Source organism: Nerophis ophidion, linkage group LG22 (assembly GCF_033978795.1).
Source record: "Nerophis ophidion isolate RoL-2023_Sa linkage group LG22, RoL_Noph_v1.0, whole genome shotgun sequence".
In the NCBI taxonomy this organism is placed as follows: domain Eukaryota; kingdom Metazoa; phylum Chordata; class Actinopteri; order Syngnathiformes; family Syngnathidae; genus Nerophis; species Nerophis ophidion.
In genome coordinates, this window is record NC_084632.1 from 18,583,033 (window position 1) to 18,608,838 (window position 25,806).

At 39.6% G+C, this 25,806-nt stretch overlaps 2 protein-coding genes across 2 annotated transcripts in view; one reads left to right on the forward strand and one right to left on the reverse strand.

The window, feature by feature from the left end:
* Positions 1 to 3,318: 3,318 nt before the first annotated feature.
* On the forward strand, positions 3,319 to 9,192 carry LOC133540626 (transcription factor JunD-like). The gene has a single exon (XM_061883397.1). The coding sequence runs from the start codon at positions 3,465 to 3,467 to the stop codon at positions 4,245 to 4,247; it is 783 nt and encodes a 260-aa protein (XP_061739381.1). The 5' UTR covers positions 3,319 to 3,464; the 3' UTR covers positions 4,248 to 9,192.
* Positions 9,193 to 19,248: 10,056 nt separating this feature from the next.
* rab3ab (RAB3A, member RAS oncogene family, b) overlaps positions 19,249 to 25,806 on the reverse strand; it is a 33,470-nt gene continuing 26,912 nt past the window's right edge. Inside the window, exon 5 of the mRNA XM_061883399.1 lies at positions 19,249 to 24,389. Coding sequence (XP_061739383.1) covers positions 24,199 to 24,389 — 191 coding nt within the window. The 3' untranslated portion in view covers positions 19,249 to 24,198. The remainder of the gene's footprint in view (positions 24,390 to 25,806) is intronic.

Genomic DNA, 25,806 nt, shown 5'->3' on the forward strand with positions numbered 1-25,806 from the left:
GGTAACACCCGAATAAGTTTTTCAACTTGTTTAAGTCGTGGTCCTCCGCCATTCATGTCTCTGTGTTGTCCTCATTGTCAAGTAGTACCTAGTCCAGGGGTATGGATCCTATGGCTCTCGAGCCAGATGTGGCTCTTTTCATGACTGCATCTGGCTCTCAGATAAATATTAGCTGACATTGCTTAACACGATAAGTAATGAATAATTTTGCTGGTAATCACAGTGTTAAAAATAGCGTTTAAAATATCAAACATTCTCATGCATTTTAATCCGTCCATCCATTTCTACCGCACCTGTTCAAGAAGTCGCATTAATGGTGAGAAGTATCTTATTTATTATTACTTAGCTTCAGAAGGACAATGTTATTAAAGGCCTACTGAAACCCACTACTACCGACCACGCAGTCTGATTGTTTATATATCAATGATGAAATGTTAACATTGCAACACATGCCAATACGGCCTTTTTAGTTTACTAAATTACAATTTTAAATTTCCCGCAGAGTTTCCTGTTGAAAACGTTGCGGATGATGATGCGTGTTTGTGACGTTATTGGTTGGAGGGGACATATTAGCCCAGCATCACTTACGGTTAAAAGTCGTCTCTTTTCATCGTGCAATTACACAGTATTTTGGACATCTGTGTTGCTGAATCTTTTGCAATTTGTTCAATAAATAATGGAGAAGTGAAAGTAGAAAGATGGAGGTGGAAAGCTTTTAGCCTTTAGCCACACAAACACGCGGTGTTTCCTTGTTTAAAATTCCCGGAGGTGAAGATTTACTATGGATCAGAGCGGTCAAGCGAACATGGATCCCGACTACATGTCAACCGGCAGGTTTCGGTGAGAAAATTGTGGTCTTACCGGAGACACCAGCGGAGCTTCATCCTTCTGCAGTGCGTGACTTCCCTGAAAGACTCTGGCGTCAACACACCCGTAGCCGGAGGTTTTAAAATAATTAGCGCATGCTTACTTTTACTGCATGCCTTTGGTAAGCGCAGGAGTGAGAAGAGGTTTTAAATTAATTAGCGCCTCTGCGGCAATTCAAGGAAATACGGTATAATATATATGTTATATATTATTATTATTGTCTATTGTGACCGAACTGTAGTGCTGAATTTCCCCCGGGGATCAGTAAAGTACTTTCTATTTTATTTTACTTGGATGGCAGAACCGGGGATCAAACCTGGAACCCTCAAGTTCTACCGGTCGAGCTATACCGTACCCAAAAAGAATAATACTCTAAAAATGTTGGTCTTACTTAAAGGCCTACTGAAACCCACTACTACCGACCACGCAGTCTGATATTTTATATATCAATGATAAAATATAAACGTTGCAACACCTGCCAATACGGCCTTTTTAGTTTACGAAATTGCAATTTTAAATTTTCCGCGAAGTGTCGTGTTGAAAACGTTGCGGTATGATGACGCGTATGATTGTAGCGGACATTATTTTCCAGCCCGATCCAAGCTATAAGTAGTCTGCTTTAATCGCATAATTACACAGTATTCTGGATTTCTGTGTTGCTGAATCTTTTGCAATTTGTTCGATTAATAATGGAGAAGTCAAAGTAGAAAGATGGAGGTGGGAAGCTTTTAGCCTTTAGCCACACAAACACAGCCGGTGCTTTCTTGATTAAAATTCTCGAAGTTGAAGCTTCGCTATGGATCAGAGCGGTCAAGCGAACATGATCCCGACCACATGTCTACCGGCAGGTTTCGGTGAGAAATGTGTCGTAAAAATTTGGCCCTTACCGTAGTTATGAGCGGAGCATGCGTCCTCCTGCAGCTGCTGCGGCGACTATTATCCACTCCCACTGAGACACTGGCGGTCACTGCACCCGTGGCCGCACCCTTCTGACTTTCAGTTACTATATAATCTCACTTAAACACTAGCAACACAATAGGCAGATATGGGATTTTCCAGAATTATCCTAGTAAATGTGACTAATAACATCTGAATCGCTCCCACTGCAATCGCCTTTTTTTTCTTCTTTTTTCTAGTCCTTCCCTCTCAATATCCTCATCCACAAATCTTTCATCCTCGCTCAAATTAATGGGGAAATTTTCGCTTTCTCAGTCCGAATCGCTCTAGCTGATGGTGGCCATGATTGTAAACAATGTGAGGATGTGAGGAACTCTACAACCCGTGACGTCACGCGCACATCGTCTGCAACTTCCGGTGTCAAGCCAAATTTGTGCCCAGCCAAAATAAGTGCTCAGGGGGGGTGTGCGCATGCGCGCACCTGCGCAGTCCAGTGCGCCGGGCAGTTTTTTGGCAGGGCGGCGTCATTGACAAACCAACATGTGAGTATCAAGGGAGAGACCATCCTAGTAGTGATTTAGCGAGACTCTGGTTAGGGTTAGGGTTTCTCCATATTTAATAGCCTAAGACAATATATATCACAGTAACTTTGGTATGATACGTTTTTTCTCCTAGTATGTACTCTCACTGAGGCCACAGGGGCAATTATTTGGCAAGCCGTCCCATACACACTGTATACAATAGGGTGGGCATATATTTCGCTCTTATGGCGCTAAATATATGCCCCGACACGCTCGGGCACTTATTTCGCAGCGAGCACTTAATTCGCTTGACACGGGTAAAGGCAAGGCTTTTTTATTAGCGACCAAAAGTTGCAAACGTTATCGTCGATGTTCTCTACTAAATCATTTCAGCAAAAATATGGCAATATCGCAAAATGATCAAGTATGACACATAGAATGGACCTGCTATTCCCGTTTAAATAAGAAAATCTCATTTCAGTAGGCCTTCAAACCAGTGTGGGTGGTACCCCGAGCAGGTGGGTAAAGTGTCTTGCCCAAGGACACAACGGCAGTGACTGTATAATGTAGAATATATGTAGAATGTATTTATTGTATTCATATATCATATGTATAATATATGTCATATATCATTTATTATTATTATTGTCTATTGTGAGCAAACTGTGGTGCTGAATTTCCCCCAGGGATCAATAAAGTACTTTCTATTCTATTCTACTCGGATGGCGGAAGCGGGGATCGAACCTGGAACCCTCAAGTTGCTGGCACGGCAATAGTCTAAAAATGTTGGTCTTACTTAAAAACGCATGCATTTAGTTGTATTCAGTGTGATGTCGTTGTGGCTTGTGCAGCCCTTTGAGACACTCGTGATTTAGGGCTATATAAATAATGTTTCATTGATTGATTGACCGTGTTAAAAATATTATATGGCTCTCACGGAAATACCTTTTAAAATATTTGGATTTTGTGACTCCTGTTTTAGACCGAAACGTGTTTTGTCGACAATGCGCATGCGCTGCGGTGACATAACAGAAGTGGAGAGGCTAGAAATGCTGGAGGCGCGTCGAGCGCGTGCATTTCTCGCTTAAGCGGAAGGGAAAGTGACGAGCGTAGTTCTCCCCGAAGCTTGTCTGCCAGGTTACGGACAGGACGGGCAATGTGAAGGTTTCTGAAGCAATAATGAAGGATGTTCATTTAAGCTTGGCAGACCCGAGCATGAAGCCGCACCTTCGAGACGCCGACGGGCTGCTGGGCTCCCCGGACCTGGGTCTGCTGAAACTGTCCTCGCCGGACCTGGAGAGGCTTATTATCCAGTCGAACGGCATGGTCACCACGACGCCGACCAGCGCTCACTTTTTGTACCCTAAAACCGCCGCGGACGAGCAGGAGTTCGCGGAGGGCTTCGTCAAAGCGCTGGAGGACCTACACAAGCAGAACCAGCCCACAAGCGGCGGTCTAGATCCGGCCGCCAACCTCGCCATGCAGCTGGAGCGACCGGTGTACACCAACCTGAACAGTTACGACACCGCAGTCGACGACTACCAGACGGACGCGGCGGCCTTCCCTCTCCCGCCGCTGCCTCATCATTTCAGCGGAGCCGCGTCGGCGGAACCGGAGCTCTCCCGGTGCCCGGCGGCCAAGGAGGAGCCTCAGACCGTCCCGGACGTGCAGAGCTTCGGGGAGAGCCCGCCGCTGTCCCCCGTCGACATGGACTCCCAGGAGCGTCTCAAGGCCGACCGGAAGCGGCTCCGGAATCGGATTGCGGCTTCGAAATGTCGGAGGCGCAAGCTGGAGCGGATCTCCAGGTTGGAGGACAAGGTGAAGACGCTGAAGAACAACAACACCGACTTGGCCTCGACGGCCGGCGTCCTCCGGCAGCAGGTGGCCCGGCTGAAGGAGAAAGTCCTGACCCACGTCAGCAACGGATGTCAGCTGCTGCCGCACGAGGTTCCGGTCCACTAGGTACACCCTGGACATAATCAAAAAGCAGCTTTATAGCACACACATGTGGATAAAGATGAACTTAATTGGTTTTTGTTTGAGTATTTACAGCAGGAGTCACCAACATTTTTGAAACCAAGAGCTACTTCTTGGGTACTGATTAATGCAAAGGGCTACCAGTTTGATACACACTTAAATAAATTGCCAGAAATAGCCAATTTACTCAATTTACCTTTAACTCTATGTTATTATTAATAATTAATGATATTTATCTTTGTGGATCATCTCAATGATTTCTCACAATAAATATGTATAGAAGCAGATAGATATTTTTATAAATATATTTTGACTCTTTAAAATTCAAAATTCAACCGAAAGAAAGAAGACAAAAACTAGCTTATTCGAATCTTTTTGAAAAAGTTAAAAACATAATTTATCCAATCCAATCCACTTTATTTATATAGCACATTTAAACAACAATAACGTTTCCAAAGTGCTGCACAGCCATGTTAAAAACAATATTAAAATAACAATATTATGCTCCACCAATGGCTGAATAAAAACACAAAATAAATAAATAAATATAAAACCAATATAAAAAAACAATATAAAAACAAATATGATTAAAAACTATTTTAAAGGGTAAAATCAATTAAAACAGTAAAATAGAAAATTAAAGTGTATAAAAAACACAGAGGACCACACAACTCACGTAGTGTTAAAAGTCAAAGAATAAAAGTGGGTCTTAAGACGAGACTTAAAACACTCCACTGTAGAAGCAGTTTGAACATGGAGGGGCAGAGTTTTCCAGAGCTTAGGGCCGACCACAGAGAAGGCCCTGTCTCCCCTGGTCTTAAGTCTGGTCTTGGGCACCACAAGCTGGAACTGGCTCTCCGACCTCAGAGCGCGCGCAAGAATGTAATTTGAGGTATATTGAGGTGCCAGTCCATGTGAAGATTTAAAAACAAACAGCAATGTTTTAAAATCAATTCTAAAATGGAACATTAGTGATTTTTCCTGATTAAGATTAATTTTAGAATTTTGATGACATGTTTTAAATATGTTAAAATCCAATCTGCACTTTGTTAGAATATATAACACATTGGACCAAGCTGTATTTCTATCCATCCATCCATCCATCCATCCATTTCTTACCACTTATTCGCTTTGGGGTCACGGGGGGCGCTGGAGCCTATCTTAGCTACAATCGGGCGGAAGGCGGCGTACACCCTGGACAAGTCGCCACCTCATCGCAGGCTGTATTTCTAACAAAGACAAATCATTTTTTAAAATCTTAATCATAAATATTTCACAAATATTCTTTGTTGAAAAAACAGAAGCTAAAATTAAGAATTAAATTAAAATTGATTTATTATTCTTAACAATAAAAAAAAATACATTTACTTGAACATTGATTTAAATTGTCAGGAAAGAAGAGGAAGGAATTTAAAAGGTCAAAAGTTATGTGTTTTAAAATCTTAAAATCATTTTTAAGGTTGTATTTTTTCTCTAAAATTGTCTTTCTGAAAGTTATAAGAAGCAAAGTAAAAAAATAAATGATTTTATTTAAACAAGTGAAGACCAAGTCTTTAAAATATTTTCTTGGATTTTCAAATTCTATTTGAGTTTTGTCTCTCTTGGAACTAAAAATGTCCAACAAAGCGAGACCAGCTTGTTAGTAAATAAATAATATTTAAAAAACAGAGGCAGTGCTCTGGTAAGTGCTGCTATTTGAGCTATTTTTGGAACACACCAGCGGGCTACTCATCTGGTCCTTACGGGCTACTTAGTGCCCGGAGGCACCGCGTTGGTGACCCCTGAGGTAGCCCGTAAGGACCAGATGAGTAGCCCGCTGGCCTGTTCTAAAAATAGCTCAAATAGCAGCACTTACCAGTGAGCTGCCTCCATTTTTAAAATTGTATTTATTAACAAAGTGTTGTAAGCATTTCACCAATCTCGCGCACTTTGCAAATTATACGTCATTTATAATAATAATAATAACGGATTAGATTTATATCGCGCTTTTCTATTGTTAGATACTCAAAGCGCTCACAGAAAAGTGGGAACCCATCATTCATTCACACCTGGTGGTGGTAAGCTACATCTGTAGCCACAGCTGCCCTGGGGTAGACTGATGGAATCGTGGCTTCCAGTTTGCGCCTACAGCCCCTCCGACCACCACCAATCATTCATTCATCTTTCATTCACCAGTGTGAGCGGCACCGGGGGCAAGGGTGAAGTGTCCTGCCCAAGGACACAACGGCAGCGAATTGGATGTCAATAGGTGGGAAGCGAACCTGCAACTCTCAGGTTTCTGGCACTGCCGCTCTACCCACTACGCCATGCCCCCCATTGTGCGCAAACAATTTACATATTGCAAGACAATATTTTGTTTGAAAATGGCGCGACCGTGCAAACGGATGTTTTGAGGACGGCTGAAGAAGAATTTACGGAATTGTGCACAGAAAGCTACATCGAACAGAAGAAGAACAGCAAAACAGTCTCCCAACACTGCGTAGATGGCATCAAGGGTTAGGGTTAGTAGCTAGAAGTTCCAACACAATCAATATATGGCGGGAAGCAATTTCTAAAATTGCCAAAAAGATTGTGCATTACACAAATTGCGCCCAATGATTTTCAAAATGTGCACCACACATTATTCAAATATATAGCTGGAAGCAATTTGCAAAAAGATTGCGCATTATACAAATTTGCAAAATGCAGTTGCGCATTTTGCAAATTGCTCACATTGGTATTGTGCCTACAACACTAGACAGCTGGTCTCACTTTGCTCGACATTTTTAATTCTAAGAGAGACAAAACTCAAATAGAATTTTAAAATCCAAGAAAATATTTTAAAGACTTGGTCTTCACTTGTTTAAATGAATTAATTTATTTTTTTTACTTTGCTTCTTATGACTTTCAGAAAGACAATTTTAGAGAAAAAAATACAACTTTAAAAATGATTTTAGGATTTTTAAACACATATACCTTTTTACCTTTTAAATTCCTTCCGTTTCTTTCCTGACAATTTAAATCAATGTTCAAATAAATGTATTTTTTAATTGTAAATAATAATAAAACATGTTTTATTTAATTCTTCATTTTAGCTTCTGTTTTTTCGCCAAAGAATATTTGTAAAATATTTCTTTGAACTTATTGTGATTAAAATTTAAAAAACTTATTCTGGCAAATCTAGTAAATCTGTAGAATCAAATTTAAATCTTATTTGAAAGTCTTTTGAATATCTTTTAAAATGTTTGTTCTGGAAAATCTAGAAGAAATAATTATTTGCCTTTGTTAGAAATATAGCTTGGTCCAATTTGTTGTATATTCTAACAAAATGCAGATTGGATTTTAACCTATTTAAAACATGTCATCAAAATTCTAAAATTAATCTTAATCAGGAAAAATGACTAATGATGTTCCATTAATTTTTTTTTTTTTTCAAAAAGGTTCGAAATTGAAGATAAACTATGTTTCAAAATTAAATTTTCATTTTTTCCCTCTTGTCTCCTCTTTTAAACCGTTCAATTAAGTGTTTTTTTTTCATCATTTATTCTCTACAACAATCTTCCGTAAAGGGAAAAAAATGTACAACGGAATGACAGACAAAAATACCCATTTTTTTATGTATACCGGTAGGTAGATTTATTTATTAAAGGTAAATTCAGCAAATTGGCTATTTCTGGCAATTTATTTAAGTGTGTATCAAACTGGTAGCCCTTCGCATTAATCAGTGCCCAAGAAGTCGCTCTTGGTTTCAAAAAGGTTGGTGACCCCTGATTTACAGGATTTTTTTTTGTAAATGTAGGTCAAGGTGATGCTTGTGTGGCTGAGCCAATCAGTGGCCAGGATCCTGATTGATTCGGTCTCCTCCAGTTACTACAGTATTTATATTTGTACTTTATTTAGTACTAATATATATATATATATATATATATATATATATATATATATATATATATATATATATATATATATATATATATATATATATATATATATGGGGCGGTAAAGCTTGGTTGGTAGAGTTGCCGTGCCAGCAACTTCAGGGTTGCAGGTTCGATCCCCGCTTCCGCCATCCTAGTCACTGCCGTTGTGTCCTTGGGCAAGACACTTTACCCACCTGCTCCCAGTGCCAGCCACACTGGTTTAAATGTAACTTAGATATTGGGTTTCACTATGTAAAGCCCTTTGAATCACTAGAGAAAAAGCACTATACAAATATAATTCACTTCACTATTACCGTATTTCCTTGAATTGCCGCTGGAGCGCTAATTAATTTAAAACCTTTTCTCACTCCTGCGCTTACCAAAGGCATGCGGTAAAAGTAAGCATGCGCTAATTATTTCAAAACCTCTTCTCACTCAGGCACTTACCAAAGGCATGCAGTAAAAATTTGAGTGTGATGTAAGCTTGGATCATAAATCCTGCTGAATAGCTCTTAATCTTCTTCCCTTTATGCGATTTCAAAATACCGGTATTGAATTCAGCCTCCTTCATTTTGAAAATGATGACAGGGGAAGTGTCTCTTGTGACGTCACGAGTTTGACCAGGCGGTAATACTAAGCATGCGCTAATTATTTTGCGAAGCGAGTTTGACCCGGCAGTAATTCAAGGCAGGCACATACTATATGCCCTGCGGCAATTCAAGGAAATACGGTATGCTTAAAAAAATGCAAAATTTAGGACCTAAACATTGTAAATTGAGGATGTATTTTGAAAAAAAAAAATACTGTCAAATTACATTGAAGTTTTAGACTGGAAACTACTTAAACATTGCATGTTGTTGACAAACTGGAATGTAGCCCACAGTCGTGTCACATGGTGATATGAATCCTTTGAATTACAGTTGTGCGTTCTTCCGAGTACTATTTATGTATTTATTCTCCTTTTCAATGTTGCAAGCTGATGGCTAAAACAAACATGTGTCATGTTTACAATAAATGCAGTATATTCAGTGTTTTCATTGTTTTTATTAAGCAGAGGCCACTTTTGCTCAATAAAGGTCAGTAGAGTCGGCCTGCCTCATCTGGTGTTGTAAATTGGTTCCGAAAACGACCATGAGGAATTAATGTCCGCCAAGTAAGAATCGTTTTTTTTAAAAAGCAACTATTTTCATAGCTAGGGCATTAAAAAACTGTTTATAACCTTCTAAAAATATAAGTATACCACAAGTATACTTATATGTATACTTATACAAGTATACAAGTATACTTATACAAGTATACAAGTATACTTATACCACAAGTATACTTATATGGCTGAGCCAATCAGTGGCCACGATACTGAAAAGTGTTTGTTTTGGTCTCCTTTTGTGGCAAATACTATTATTATATTGTTACGCTTTTGAGTTGCAAGCAGATATTAGAGGTACAAGTATTCCCGCCATTTGTTATTTGGCGTAGAAAAATGTCAAAAACGACTTCTCAAAACGACTGGTCATATTTGCCAGCATTAGCTTACAGCTAGCAACCTACTTTGTTTTTCCAACCACGGGAGGAAAGAAAGTGAGTGTGAGGGACAGTGCTGGGAAGATATTCAATGAATTAAAGAAAGAAATCATCAAAAAACATAACCAAGCATGAAGCAATTTAGCGTATCACTGCTCGTCTGCACCGTACTGAAGCAGAATAAGTCTAACGGCAGTATGTGTTGAAATGATATCCAAACAGCGGACATTTATCCATGAAAATATGGAAGCGCTGCTGAGAAGAAGCTGGAAGGAGATTCTTAGGAGTTCACTTTCCAAATAAAATCTTGATCATTATTAACTACTGTAGTTGTGTGTGCATTGTATTGTAATATTTGTATACGGTAGTTGTAATATACATTTTTATTTTTTATTTTTAAAAGGTATGTAACATGTTAAATTTGTGCTGTTTTTCGGGACCTGGCACCTATTAAAGCATCCATCCATCCATCCATCCATTTTCTACCACTGATTCCCTTTTGGGGTCGCGGGGGACGCTGGCGCCTATCTCAGCTACAATCGGGCGGAAGGCGGTGTACACCCTGGACAAGTCGCCATCTCATCGCAGCGATTAAAGTATCCTGAATTATTTCAATGGTTTGAGAAACAAAAGTTTTGAGTTCAAAGCTTTGTTACGTAACCAATTAAGAATGTAAGTTGAGGTACTACTTCACAGTACAAGGCAAGTTTTGATGGCACTACCTGCAGGGGGAAAGGAGTACTGCAACTATCCAGGTTGTTGTTTCACAAGTCAATTCACTCAAGATTTTTCAGCAGGAAGGGGTTCATATAGTACAATTTCTTGGTGGATCTCACGTGAGAGGAAGAGGGAGGGTTAATCATTCTGCATTTCTGCTGAAAATGATGGAAAGCGGCACTCGACATTGCAACTGATGCTGTGGTCAAAGTTGGAATTGCCACAAAAACATCTATCCATCTTCTTCCGCTTATCCGAGGTCGGGTCGCAGGGGTAGCAGCCTAAGCTGGGAAGCCCAGACTTCCCTCTCCCCAGCCACTTCGTCCAGCTCTTCCCGGGGGATCCCGAGGCGTTCCCAGGCCAGCCGGGAGACATAGTCTTCCCAACGTGTCCTGGGTCTTCCCCGTGTCCTCCAACCGGTTGGACGTGCCCTTAACACCTCCCTCGGGAGGCGTTCGGGTGGCATCCTGACCAGATGCCTGAACCACCTCATCTGGCTCCTCTTGATGTGCCACAAAAACATATTTTAAGATATTAAACACTCTACTGCCACCTGGTGGCTGAAAGGGATAGCGAACCCCCACAATTTGTCACGTTTTATGTGTCAGGTAAACTGCGACAAATGCTGCCGTATGAGTCCCTTTCCTAATGTAGAACACTTCTTGTTTTATGTGTAAAACCAGATTTAAAATGTAATTAATACATGTGGGTAAAGGTTCTAAACTACCAGTAATCAAAAAATATTATGCGTGCTTCCGTTATTTGCGTGTTTTCACCATTATATTGGTGTCTTAGAATTGAAAAAGTCTGTATGCAGCTGAGATAGGCTCCAGCATCTCCCCGCAACCCCCAAAGGGACAAGCGGTAGAAAATGGATAGATGGATAGATGACAGAAAGTATGACTGGCTGATCATGTTACTGTCTGGTTCCCTCTACTGGGTGATTTGAAAATAGCAACTCAATGTATTTCTACACAGTATGCAATTATATAATGATATTAGCTTTTTTTTATTTACATATTTTCTCATTTGTAAACCAAATTTGGAAAAATATTTTTGTTCAAGGAGAAATTACCCAAAAACTGAACACTAAGCAATATTTTGTGGCTTTCAGTCTGCGGGAGGAAGCTAAAGCACTCACCTTTGTGAAATTCATTATGGGTTCCATTTAAGGTATTCATATTCTGATGTATCTATATTTGGACCTCCTTAAAGTTCCACCTGTGTAGGGATACAGAATAAAGTCCCAGAAGGATCATGATTATGCAATATTAGAGATTTTTTTTTTTCATCCATTCCCTTATTAATAGAGGTCTTTAGTCTTCAGGGCTATCAGGTCCTTGGTTCCCTCTTTCAAGGGCAGTTTGGTTGGTTGGACTTTCAGCTTATTTGTATCGGTCCTTGGCACCTTCTAAAAATACAATAAAACATGAAAACAGTAATAAAAATGGAAATACTCTGCAGGACATAAGAGGTTTTGCTACTTTTGGGCCGGTTTCCTTTGCAGAAACTGCCTGCCACTTTTGTTTGAGCTGTTACAGCGGCAGATGGTTGCGGTTGTTGGCGTGATCCCAGGACGCAGACAAGGCAGGCGGTGTGAAAGCAGATAGTCCCCTTATTAGGTACCAAGCAGAGTATCAAAAAACAAAGAGCACCGACGTGGGACGAACATTTAAAGGCCTACCGAAATGAGATTTTCTCATTCAAACGGGGATAGCGGGTCCATTCTATGTGTCATACTTGATCATTTTGCAATATTGCCAGATTTTTGCTGAAAGGATTTAGTAGAGAACATCGACGATAAAGTTCGCAATTTTTGGTCGTTAATAAAAAAGCCTTGCCTTTACCGGAAGTATGTGCGCATGACGTCACCGATGTAGGGCTCCTCACATCCTCACATTGTTTATAATGTGAGCCACCAGCAGTAAGAGCAATTCGGACCGAGAAAGCGACAATTTCCCCATTAATTTGAGCGAGGATGAAAGTTTTGTGGATGAGGATATTGATAGTGAAGGACAAGAAAAAAAAATAAAAATGTAATCAAATTAAAAGCGACGGCTCCGGGCGGCGGCAGTGTGAACGTTTCAGATGTAATTAGACACATTTACTAGGATAATTCTGGAAGATACCTTATCTGCTTGTTGTTTTAATAGTGTTTTAGTGAGATTGTAAAGACATACCTCAAAGTCAGATGGCTGCGGTGAACACGCCAGTGTCTCAGAGAGAAGCCAAGCTCACAGCTGCCTTTTTTGACTGCTACTGCAGGAGGACGCATAATCCACTGATGTCTCCGGTAAGATATATATCACAATTTTCCCATCCAAAAACTTGCTGGTTGACGTAGAGAAAACATGTTCGCTTGACCGCTCTGTGTTAAAGCTTCACAACAAAAACGAAGAAACACCGGCTGTGTCTCGGTGCTAAAGACAGCGGCAATACACTGCTTTACAGCAACAGCATTCTTCTTTATAGTCTCCATTATTAATTGAACAAATTGCAAAAGATTCAGCAACACAGATGTCCAAATGACTGTGTAATTGTGCGATGAAAAGAGACGACTTTTAGCTGGTATGTCCCCTCCAAGCAATAACGTCACAAACACGCGTCATCATTCCGCGACGTTTTCAAAAAGAAACTCCGCGTGAAATTTAAAATTGTAATTTAGTAAACTAAAAAGGCCGTATTAGCATGTGTTGCAATGTTAATATTTCATCATTGATATATAAACTATCAGACTGCGTGGTCGGTAGTAGTGGGTTTCAGTAGGCCTTTAACTATGGGGAAAAATGCAAACGGTAGCAAGAGGAGGGGGGAGAAATGCAAAAACATGAACTACAAATCTAAAGCGTGCACACAATAATGCACCACGCAGTGCCTTGCACAATAAAATCACAATGAGCCTTTGACTTCACGGCTTGATTTTAAATGCTTTGTACTGCACTGAAAAAAGTGCAAAGATAATAAAGTTATATTTTATTCTATTTTATTATTGGTCAGCACTCAGGTCAGATGCACAAGCTGGAGCCTCTCCCAGCTTACTGTGGGCGAAAGTCCATCCATCCCTCCATTTTCTACCGCTTATTCCCTTCGGGGTTGCGGGGGGCGCTGGAGCGTATCTTAGCTACAATCGGGCGGAGGGCGGCGTACACCTCGGACAAGTCGCCACCTCATCGCAGGGCCAACACAAATAGACAGACAACATTCTTACTCACATTCACACACTAGGGCCAATTTAGTGTTGCCAATCAACCTATCCCCAGGTGCATGTCTTTGGAAGTGGGAGGAAGCCGGAGTACCCGGAGGGAACCCACGCATTCACGGGGAGAACATGCAAACTCCACACAGGAAGATCCCGAGCCCGGGATTGAACCCAGGACTATTCAGGACCTTCGTATTGTGAGGCACATGCACTAACCCCTTGCCCACCGTGCTGCCCTGGGCAAAAGTCATCATGAGGCGAATAAAGGCATGTGCCTGAGGCCCCGAGATTTCCAACAGCCCCGAAGCATTTCATTAAAAATGAGAAATAGTTTTTTTTATTTTAGTCAACAGAACCCTATACTTTTTATCCTAATTGGTGTGCTTTAAAACAGTGGTCCCCAACCACCGGGCCGCAGAACAATGTTTGATTATTATTTTGATTTTTATTAAATCAGCATAAAAAAACACAAGATACACTTACATTTAGTGCACCAACCCAAAAAACCTCCCTTTTTCATGACAAACAAAAGAAAAACAACCCAGTCCATCCCCAGCCGGGCCGCAGGACAAATTATCAAGCGTTGACCGGTCCGCAGCTACAAAAAGGTTGGGGACCACATGCTTTAAAAGACAATGCAATTAATACGCAATGGACTATTCCAGGGCTTCACGGTGGCAGAGGGGTTAGTGCGTCTGCCTCACAATACGAAGGTCCTGAGTAGTCAGGGTTCAATCCCGGGCTCGAGATCTTTCCGTGTGGAGTTAGCATGTTCTCCCCGTGAATGCATGGGTTCCTTCCGGGTACTCCGGCTTCCTCCCACCTGGGGATAGGTTGATTGCCAACACTAAATTGGAACGTTGTCTGTCTCGTTGACCCTGCAATGAGGTGGTGACTTGTCCAGGGTGTACGCCGCCTTCCGCCCAATTGTAGCTTAGATAGGCACCAGCGCCCCCCGCCACCCCAAAGGGGAATAAGCGGTAGAAAATGGATGGATGGATGGACTATTCCACTCATTCTCAAACTGTGGTAAATAAAGACGGGAAAAAACTCGTACTTGTAAATGGCACGTGCAACAAAAAGGCAACAAACATGGCTGTAGAAGCGAAGTTAAATCATGAAGTGTAACATCACCCGAGCAAAAATTATGCATATTTATCCAGAAGAGTCTTGATACCAATGTCTTTCACCCAGACCAAAGAAGTTGTAGACCTCCATGCTTTTTCCAAGTTTTCCGCATTGAGGATTACTTACCGATTGTCATGATCCGTGGTGTGGATCGTGTTTTGTTTAGTTATGTTCTGTTAGTTTTGGACTCCCTTAGTTCCTGTTTTGTGCACTTTGGGTGTTTGTTTTGGTTACCATGGGTGCTAATTGGTTTCACCTGCCTCTGATTAGTGCTCGGCAAGTTCACCTGCTGTTGAGCACTAATCAGAGAGCTATTTATTCACGTTGCTCGCCACAGGCCCTGCGATGAGGTGGCGACTTGTCCAGGGTGTACTCCGCCTTCCGCCCGATTGTAGCTGAGCTAGGCACCAGCGCCCGCCGCGACCCCAAAGGGAATAAGCGGTAGAAAATGGATGTTTGGATGCTCACAACAGTCGGTGTGGCTTCATTGTTTGCGGTATGCAACTGTTACGTTTTGATGTTCCTGACTAAGGAGACTCGGGGCGTAAGTGAAAATCCTTAAAGAATGTAAGTTGAACTACTACTTCAAAGTACAAGGCAATTTAGATGGTGCTAGTCAGAATCTTCATGAATACAAAGGATTCTGGGTATTTGTTGTGTTGCGTTTATGTTGTGTTACTGGGAGGATGTTCTCCTGAAATGTGTTTGTCAATCTTGTTTGGTGTGGGTTCACAGCGTGGCACATATTACTAAGACTGTTAAAATTGTTTATATCACAACCATTAGTGTACTCTGTGTCACCCAGTATGCCTTGCAGTCGTGTGCGTGTTGCCGTGGAAGCCACACACAACATGTTGCTGGACGGACAAACGGTTCGAACATGTTGAAGGCGACAAAGCCATAGCACGCCCTAATACTTATTAACTGGGTGACTGCCGGCAGTCATTCTAGAGATAATTAGCGTCTCCTATTGTCTTCTTCGCTTTGTGACACAGGTCTTAAATGGCTCTTTGAATGGTAAAGCATTCCGATCCCAGAACCATGTATATCAAATATTTCCGGATGGTTTAATCGCCACCCGCCCGAATTTAATTAAAATCAAATTTTTCGTCATGTCAACCGCCCGACCCGCGGTTTATCGGCAGACTGCGCGGATGAGACTGCAAACCACGCTTCTCTACAAGGCAAGTTTTGATGGTATTACCTATCCAGGTTGTTGTTTCACAACAATTCAATTCACTCAAGATGTTTCAGCAGGAAGGGATTCATATCAAATGATTCATATTGCAGCCAATATTTAAAAATGCGAATGTTGGTGGAATTCTATTGCATAGTTTGTATTTTTTTGCTTGTTTTTAAAGGGGAACATTATCACCAGACCTATGTAAGCGTCAATATATACTTTGATTTTGCAAAAAAAAGACCATATGTTTTTTTAACCGATTTCCGAACTCTAAAAAGGGTGGATTTGGCGATTTAAACGCCTTTCATTTGATAGCCTTTAGGAGCGATGACCATTCACCCGTGACGTCACAACGACAAGCGATCCGCCATTTTCTCAATATTATTACACGCACCAAGTCAAATCAGCTCTGTTATTTTCCGACTGTTTTCCCGTACCTTGGAGACATCATGCCTCCTCGGTGTGTTGTCGGAGGGTGTAACAACACGATCAGTGACGGATTCAAGTTGCACCACTGGCCAAAAGATGCGAAAGTCCCTCGTTTGTTCCACACACGTTACCGACGACAGCTATGCTACCACAGAGATGGCAAGAATGTGTGGATATCCTGCGACACTCAAAGCAGATGCATTTCCAACGATAAAGTCAACGAAATCTGCAATATTGGAAAACATCGACGACAGCTATGCTACGTCAGAGATGGCAAGAATGTCTGGATATCCTGCGACACTCAAAGCAGATGCATTTCCAACGATAAAGTCAACGAAATCTGCAATATTGGAAAATAGACCACAACTGAATCTGCCGGAATGCGTGAGCTATTCAGGGACGACGGCAGTCTCTTCCCGCAGACAAGCGAGGTAAACCCCCTGGATATGTTGGCTAAGATGTGATTTTGTCCACCAAACTTATAAGGTTGTGCATGAATGCACAAAGGTGAGTTTTGTTGATGTTATTGACTTATGTGAAGTGTGCTAATCAGACATATTTGGTCACGGCATGACTGCAAGCTAATCGGTGCTAACATGCTATTTAGGCTAGCTGTATGTACATATTGCATCATTATGCCTCATTTGTAGCTATATTTGCATCCAGCCTTTCCCTGCACCCACATTTAATGCCAAACAAACACATACCAATCGTTGGTTGGAAGGCGATCGCCGAATTCATCCTCGCTTCCTCCCGTGCCGTTGTCTGTCCTGATATGGCTCAATAGCTTCAGTTTCTTCTTCAATTTCGTTTTCGCTACCTGCCTCTACACTCCAACAATCCGTTTCAATACATGCGTAATCTGTTGAATCGCTTACGCCGCTGAAATCCGAGTTACTATCGCTATACCTTTCTGTGCTATCCGCCATGTTTGTTTCTGGTGGTTTCACGCTCTGACGTCACAGGGTAATAGACGGGTGGATATAATGATGGTGAAAATCAGGCACTTAGACGCCGTTTTTCGGTATATTGCGTGATGGGTAAAATTTTGAGAAAAACTTCGAAAAATAAAACAAGTCACTGGGAACTGATTTTTATTGGTTTTAACCCTTCAGAAATTGTGATAATGTTCCCCTTTAAAGGCTGCACACTCCTTTACTGCACAGTAGCCATGTTGGTTTGTTGGCCCACCACTTCGTTCACTTCCGTTCAAAAGTCACTTGTCCGACTACGATCTATTTAAACCGAGTCTCCAATGAACCTAACATGTTTTTTTTAAAGTAGTGTGATGAAACGAGTACCAGGAGTAAACCCACACACAACACACACAAAGTCCTAAACAAAAGCCGGTCTGTTAGCAATGCTTTTATTGTTTTACCACAAAGTACAGATAAAAAGACGCACAGCATATTCTTTCACCTTATCGGCCCAAACATAAAAAGGGTTTGATGATGAGGCAGTGAGACAAAGAGAAAATCAGTTGCATGTTTTTGCACTCTGGTATAAGTCTTGAGTCAGCAACCCCTAGTTCTATTTGTGTAAGTTCTGTATTGCTTTGTCCTATTGTGACACATTCATACAATGCAGGTAAACTGCAACATGGCTTTTTTTTGTTGTTACCAGCATTTTTATTTCACTTAATTGTTCTTGGGGGGTTTTTAAAGCCTGAGTCAATCAAAACTTTTTTTTTTTTTTTACATATGCGGTTCATTTATGGAAGACATTAGCTAGAAGAAGCATTTTAACATTTCAGAAAAGAAACCAAGCATGATCCAAAATCATCTCTCTGATGTTGGAACAACAACTTTAGGGCCCCCGAAATAGAAAAGATGGAGAAATGGAAGCAATGATATTTTAATCAAATCTTTTTTGCGTGCTTTGCTTCACCATCTAGACTAGTCTTGTGAAAAATTGAGTTGTATTTTGCATAAAAAGATCAACTTAAAAAAAGTTTTTAAATATATATATATATATATATATATATATATATATATATATATATATATGTGTGTGTGTGTGTATATATATATATATATATATATATATATATACATGTATATTTGTATGTGTGTATATATATGTATGTATATATATATATATATATATATACATAGACATTCATATATATATATATACATACATACTTATATATATATATACATATATATCATTGACTAGTAAAAGCAAAAGTAATTTGTTGCAAACCATTATTTTAACTCTGAGTTAAACAATACATTAAACATGTTGTGAAATTAAATACATTTATAAAAAAAAAAGTATTGCTTTAGAGTCAGAATATATGGAGCATATTTTCTATATGATTTTGCCTTATTGTCGCACCCACACTAGGTGTGATGAAATTTGTCCTCTGCATTTGACCCATCCCCTTGTTCACCCCCTGGGAGGTGAGGGGAGCAGTGAGCAGCAGCAGCGGTGGCACGCCCGGGAATGATTTTTTGTGATTTAACCCCCAATTCCAACCCTTGATGCTGAGTGTCAAGCAGGGAGGAAATGGGTCCCATCTTTATAGTCTTTGGTATGACTCGGCCGGGGATTGAACTCACGACCTACCGATCTCAGGGCGGACATTCTAACCACTAGGCCACTGATTAGGCTTTGTGGACCCAAAAGAGAAAATCTGTACATAAATAAAGCTGAAATTTACAATTTACAACATTGAAAATGACAAGAAAAAAGAACATTAAAAAGTGACTCGATGATGGTCAGTCAAGTCTGAATAATATGACATTTACACACAGAGTCCAATATCTGATGAATATATTTCTTCATATCTTAATAGTTTTGATGAATATTTATTTTTAAGCAAATGAAAAAAACAATAATCCAGTATGTCATCAAATGTGTGAAATTGTCAAAAAGCAGATTTAATAGCAGCAGAGCTTCTATGGATTTCTTTTTTTTTTTTCTTCAAAACACGGAATCTGTCATTTCTCAGCATCTCAGCAGAACCGACAAGGACACGAGGTGAGGAGTCGCCAAACACTTGCACACAGACCAACCGAACAAACCTCACAACAAAGACCTCATAAATATACAACACATCTATAACACCTCTTCAAAGTTTATTTCCAGAAATGCATACCTGTATAGATCATGTATCGCACAGTATTTATACATACAACTGAAGTGGTATTTTTTTGCATCTGTTTTATCTTGTCCGAAAGGTTTCCACCTTCAATGCAACCAACAGCTGAAAGCCATAACAGATTACAAAAACAAAATTAACACTAAAAAAAGGCTAAATGATATTGAAACTTCAGTATCAATGTGAGATGTGTATTTAGACCTGGTAATATCATTATGGGTTATGCTGGATGGTTCATTCTTGCCATGTATCGATTCAAATATACACTGTATCAGTACCAAGGGGGTGTCCCGATCCAATATCTGATATCAGCAAAAAACACAAGAATCATACTGTTTTGCATTAAAAAGATGCCGTATGATCGCTCTATTACAAGCAGTCCTGCAGAGCTTTTACTTTAAAGTCATTGGTGAACATGGTAGGATATAGGCTGCTAGGAGCTACACAACAGCTAAGCACACAATAGCACACAAGCTAGACATACGTAATACGTGTCCTTAAATGAACAACACTGCAGTCTAAAACAATATGAACAAGAATCAAATAATTATTGTTGCATATTACTTACAGATACGAAGTCTCTAGCGCAGACCTGGGCAAATTACGGCCCGGGGGCCACATCTGGCCCGTTGAGCTTTTCAATCTGGACATTCCCTAATCATTTTTTTAGATCTTTAAAATGGAAAGTTTAGTTGCCATTATGATCTGCAGTCATGTTTTCTACCGACAGTAAGTCTTGAACTATACAAAGCAGGGGTCCCCAACGCGGTGCCCGCAGGCACCAGGTAGCCCGTAAGGACCAGATGAGTAGCGCGCTGCCTCTATTTTTAAAATTGTGTTAATTTACTAGCAAGCTGGTCTCGCTTTGCTCGACATTTTTAATTCTAAGAGAGACAAAACTCAAATAGAATTTAAAAATCCAAGAAAATGTTTTAAAGACTTGGTCTTCACTTGTTTAAATAAATTCATTTATTTTTTTACTTTGCTTCTTATAACTTTCAGAATGACAATTTTAGAGAAAAAACACAACCTTAAAAATGATTTTAGGATTTTTAAAAACATATACCTTTTTACCTTTTAAATTCCTTCCTCTCTTTTCCTGACATTTTAAATCAATGTTCAAGTAAATTAAATTTTTTATTGTAAAGAATAATAAATACATTTTTATTTAAATCTTCATTTTAGCTTCTGTTTTTTCAACAAAGAATATTTGTGAAATATTTATTCATACTTATTATGATTAAAATTCTAAAAAAATATTCAGGCAAATCTAGAAAATCTTTAGAATAAAATTTAAATCTTATTTCAAAGTCTTTTGAATTTCTTTTAAAAATTTTGTTCTGGAAAATCTAGAAGAAATAATGATTTTTCTTTGTTAGAAATATAGCTTGGTCCAATTTGTTATATATTCTAACAAAATGCAGATTGGATTTTAATCTATTTAAGATATGTCATCAAAATTCTAAAATTTATCTTAATCAGGAAAAATTACTAATGATGTTCAGTAAATTCTTTTTTAAATTTTTTCAAAAAGATTCGAATTAGCTAGTTTTTCTATTCATTTTTTTCGTTTGAATTTTGAATTTTAAAGAGTCGAAATTGAAGATAAACTATGTTTCAAAATTTAATTTTCATTTTTTTCGTGTTTTCTCCTCTTTTAAACTGTTCAATTAAGTGTTTTTTTTAATCATGTATTCTCTACAAAAAAACTTCCATAAAAGGAAAAAAAATGTACAACAGAATGACAGACAGAAATACCCATTTTTTAAAATGTATAAATAGATTTATTTATTAAAGGTAAATTGAGCAAATTGGCTATTTCTGGCAATTTATTTAAGTGCGTATCAAACTGGTAGCCCTTCGCATTAATCAGTACCCAAGAAGTAGCTCTTGGTTTCAAAAAGGTTGGTGACCCCTGATACAAAGTATTACAATGCTTGGAATCCGCGCTTATGGGATGATATACTACTTACTAATCTGATTAGTTGATATGGTCATCTAATTAGTTACTATGTTCATCTAACTGGTTATCTAATTGGTTACTATGGTAATCTAACTAGTTACTATGGTAATCTACATCACAGACGCGGAAGGAGATTTTCACAACAAAGTTCTAAAGCTTAGTGATATATAGAATAGAAAATAATAAAATAGAAAGTACTCTATTGATCCCTGGGGGAAATTCAGCAAATATCAGATATATCAGATTGTAGGTGAGTTTATTTTGTACCCTCCGCGTTCATACTTCACTGTTTGTCGCATTTTTGTTGTGTTTCACTTGATTGTAAAATATGTCAATCGAAAGAGGGTGTGACATTCATATGTTGTCAATATTCAGTGTTGTATCCTTCATAGAAAAATGTAAAATTCAATTACGTTTTTTAAGGCGGTCTGTCATAACGTTTTTAGCATTCAATCAGATATTATTGTGGGGTTTTGTATTAGTGTTCCCAAAAATAGATATACCGGCCCCCAGACACATTTTTGTCTCTAAATTTGGCCCCCAAGTCAAAATAATTGCCCAGGCCTGCTCTAGAGCAGAATCGTGTTAAAAATAATCCTGTAACAGCCTTGTCCGCATCTATTTAATTTACCGAATTTAACTTGATCTGTTTCATGTGTGACATTGTTGTCTCTTTGAGTCATTTCACTAAACCAAGCCTTTTCCAACATTCAACACTACAAAACGATACCAGAGTGTATGATTTGTGCTGATATCGCTTGGATTAATATCGGTATTAGCCAAAACCAAAAGGCCCCGATATCGATATTCAATCAATCAATCAATGTTTATTTATATAGGCCTAAATCACAAATGTCTCAAAGGGCTGCACGAACCACAACGACATCCTCGGTACAGAGCCCACATAAGGGCAAGGAAAAACTCACACCCAGTGGGACGTCGGTGACAGTGACAATGATGACTATGACAAACCTTGGAGAGGACCGCATATGTGGGCAACCCTCCCCAGAGGACCGAGAGCAATGGATGTCAAGCGGGTCTAATATGATATTGAGAAAGTCCAATCCATAGTGGATCAAACATAACGGTGAGAGTCCAGTCCAAAGTGGATCCAATATAGTAGATATCGTAACGGAAGTGAAGAAATCGTTCCGGGACACCCCTACTGATGACATTGAATATTTTCACTTCTCTTCTATGCTTGTTTTATGAAAATAGTTTTGCTTTGTTGATGTTTTTGTGACATTTTTAATATTGTTGTATAATTCAAGAAGTATGAATGAGAGCCAAAAGCAGGTTTTGCTTTTGTTGTGTCGTTTTGCTAAAAAAAAAAAAATGCATGCCAGATGGCATATTTGTACTATTTTGTTGATTATTTTCTGATATTATTGGATTTCTATTTTTTCATTGTTCAGAAATAAGTTTGTTAAAAAGATTTTCCGTATTTTATTCTGATCAAAAACAAAAATAAAGGCAAAAACAAAGAGAAAAATTATTTAATGATCTTAAACAATTCCAGGAGAAAGTAACGGTATTAGTATTGGCAATACTGGCTCTGTATCTACTTGGTTTGATTGACTGATTGAAACTTTTATTAGTAGATTGCACAGTTCAGTAGATATTCCGTACAATTGACCACTATATGGTAACACCCGAATACGTTTTTCAACTTGTTTAAGTCGGGGTCCAGGTTAATCAATTTGTGGTAAAAAAAAAAAAAAAAAATTGAGCTAAGAGTTTTAAAGCACTGTTAGGGCTTGTCCGGGAATTGAACCCAGGACCTCTGACACCCAAAGCGAGAATCATACCACTAGACCCGGGGTCGGCAACCCACGGCTCTGGAGCTTTTTCAAAAATATATGAAAAATGGAAAAAGATAAGGGGAAAAAAACATATTTTTTGTTTTAATTTGGTTTCTGTAGGAGGACAAACATGACACAAACCTCCCTAATTGCTATAAAGCACACAGTTGATATTAAACATGCTTCACTGATTCGAGTATTTGGCGAGCGCCGTTTTGTCCTACCAATTTTGGCAGTCCTTGAACTCACCGCAGTTTGTTTACATGTATAATTTTCTCCGACTTTCTAAGACGTGTTTTATGCCACTTCTTTTTCTGTGCCATTTTTCCCACCAAACTTTTAACGTTGTGCATGAATGCACAAAGGTGAGTTTTGTTGATGTTATTGACTTATGTGGAGTGTGCTAATCAAACATATTTGGTCACCGCATGACTGCAAGCTAATCGATGCTAACATGCTATTTAGGCTAGCTGTATGTACATATTGCATAATTATTCCTAATTTTTAGCTATATTTGAGCTCATTTAGTTTCTTTTAAGTCCTCATAATTCAATTTATATCCCATGACACACAATCTGTATGTAATATGGCTTTTAATTTTTTGCGGCTCCAGATGGATTTGTTTTTGTATTTTTGGTCCAATATGGCTCTTTCAACATTTTGGGTTGCCGACCCCTGGACTAGACCAACAAGCCCCGGACCGATACCAAACTACTAAGTAAAAAAAACAAGGTACTGTAAACATTAGGTGGATTGTAATGGCCATCAAATCCTACTTATAAATACACCCATGGAAACAAAAAAAGATGGGATGGGAACCCTCAAGAACCAGAAGTTGCAAAGAGTCTGAAATCAGGAAAACAAGCGCACCTGAAGAGCAGGTCTCGGCAAATTTCAGACTTTTTCACAGGTTGGTTCTTGGGAGAAAGAAGGAAAAGGCGATGGAGAATGTACCCACTTGGAAGGGTGAAGGAGGAGAGCTGGGATCTTTAACATGCACAGTCCTGGTGAGCTGGAGCAGGCTGCTCTGTCAGCTGAGGCCCCTGCTTGGCCCCTGTGACGGCGGGATCGCCAGCATCCAGGCTCTCCGACATCTTTTCGCATATGACGTCGACCAGGCGCTCAAAGGTCTGCTTCACGTTGATGTTGTCTTTGGCGCTGGCTTCGAAGAACTCGAAACCTGGTGTGAGAAAAGTTTGAATAGCGATTCTAAACCGTGGTATACCAAAACAAAATCACCGAATTAAGTATTCAAACACAGTGTCACTATTCAAACTGTAGATACATATTTAATATTTATCCATGCCGTCCATTTTCTACCGCTTGAACCTATTCTTAGAATAAATGTATCTAAGTTATCACAATATTTTGTGTTACATTGAGTTCCCGACGAGAGGACAAAATCTGTCTTTAATCCTACCTGTCAAACATGGACTTGGACTTGGATTGTTTCTTCATTGCAAAAGATAGTTGGGACGAGCCAGACGTGAATGTGAGTACATTTTATTTATATTTTAACACAAACAAACTACATAAAGGCAAACAAAGGGCGCGCACAATGGCGGAGAACAAATACTTGGCTACAAAAAACAAATGGCTAGCACAAAGGTTGCAACCTATAAACGTGAAACACAAAAACTTGCACTGTGGCATAAAGTACTAAACTTACGTGGCGTGGAAAAACGAACAGCATCGGTATGGCATGAAGGAGTTGAGGGATAGGTAGGTGCGTGGAAATGTGGGATGTTGCCAGGCTGACTACCTGGTAAATGTGGCTTAAATAATAACTGTGATCATTGCAAACAGGTGTGAGGGCTGAGGACAGGGGCGTGACTTGAGGGCAAGGTGAAAATCAATGAGTTGGCATGGAGACGAAAACAAACCAGGAAGTGCAAAACAGAACTGAGTGTACAAAAAACAAAACATAACAAGACCAAAACAAAACATGATCCATTGCCGTGACATTACCAATCAAAAGGCTTGTAAAACTCCACTGTGTACAATGGGAAGCAACATGTAGGTGTTCTGTTTCTCTCATGTATTGTAATCAACGGATAGATATTGTCTGACCCAAGAACCACAAAAGCAAACAGGAAGCAGGACCAGACTCCCCTTCAGGCATCTCTTCTTTGAACTGTTTCACAAACTTTTCTGTGAACTGTTTTTGACCTTTTCTTTTGAACTGTTTTATAACCAAAAGCGATGGCTGTTTACGACCCACGCATCTTAGAAACAGCTCTTGCCATGTAATAAGGGAAAGTCCAAACAAAAGAGGTGGCGTACAATCTTTCGCCAGAGCGTGTTGAGACACTGTACAAGGGTACAATGTCCAGGCGTCTCTCCTCAATTTGAGTCAAATTCAATTTTGTCTCTGCTTAATTTTTTGCTTCTTGTCTCATTTAATAGATGTCATCAGTGTTTGAACTTGACACCTATCTCAGCTGCATTCGGGCGGAAGGGGCGTACACCCTGGACAAGTCGCCACCAGAGATAGGCTCCAGCCCCCTCTGCGACACCGAAAGGGACAAGCGGTAGAAAATAGATGGATGTAGGTTAATTTGAGTCTTTATCACATGATCTTTTTTGACACGGAATTT

Excerpts from the sequence above, each read along its gene's own strand:
- LOC133540626 (XM_061883397.1), top strand. The coding sequence starts at position 3,465 with ATGAAGGATGTTCATTTAAGCTTGGCAGACCCGAGCATGAAGCCGCAC.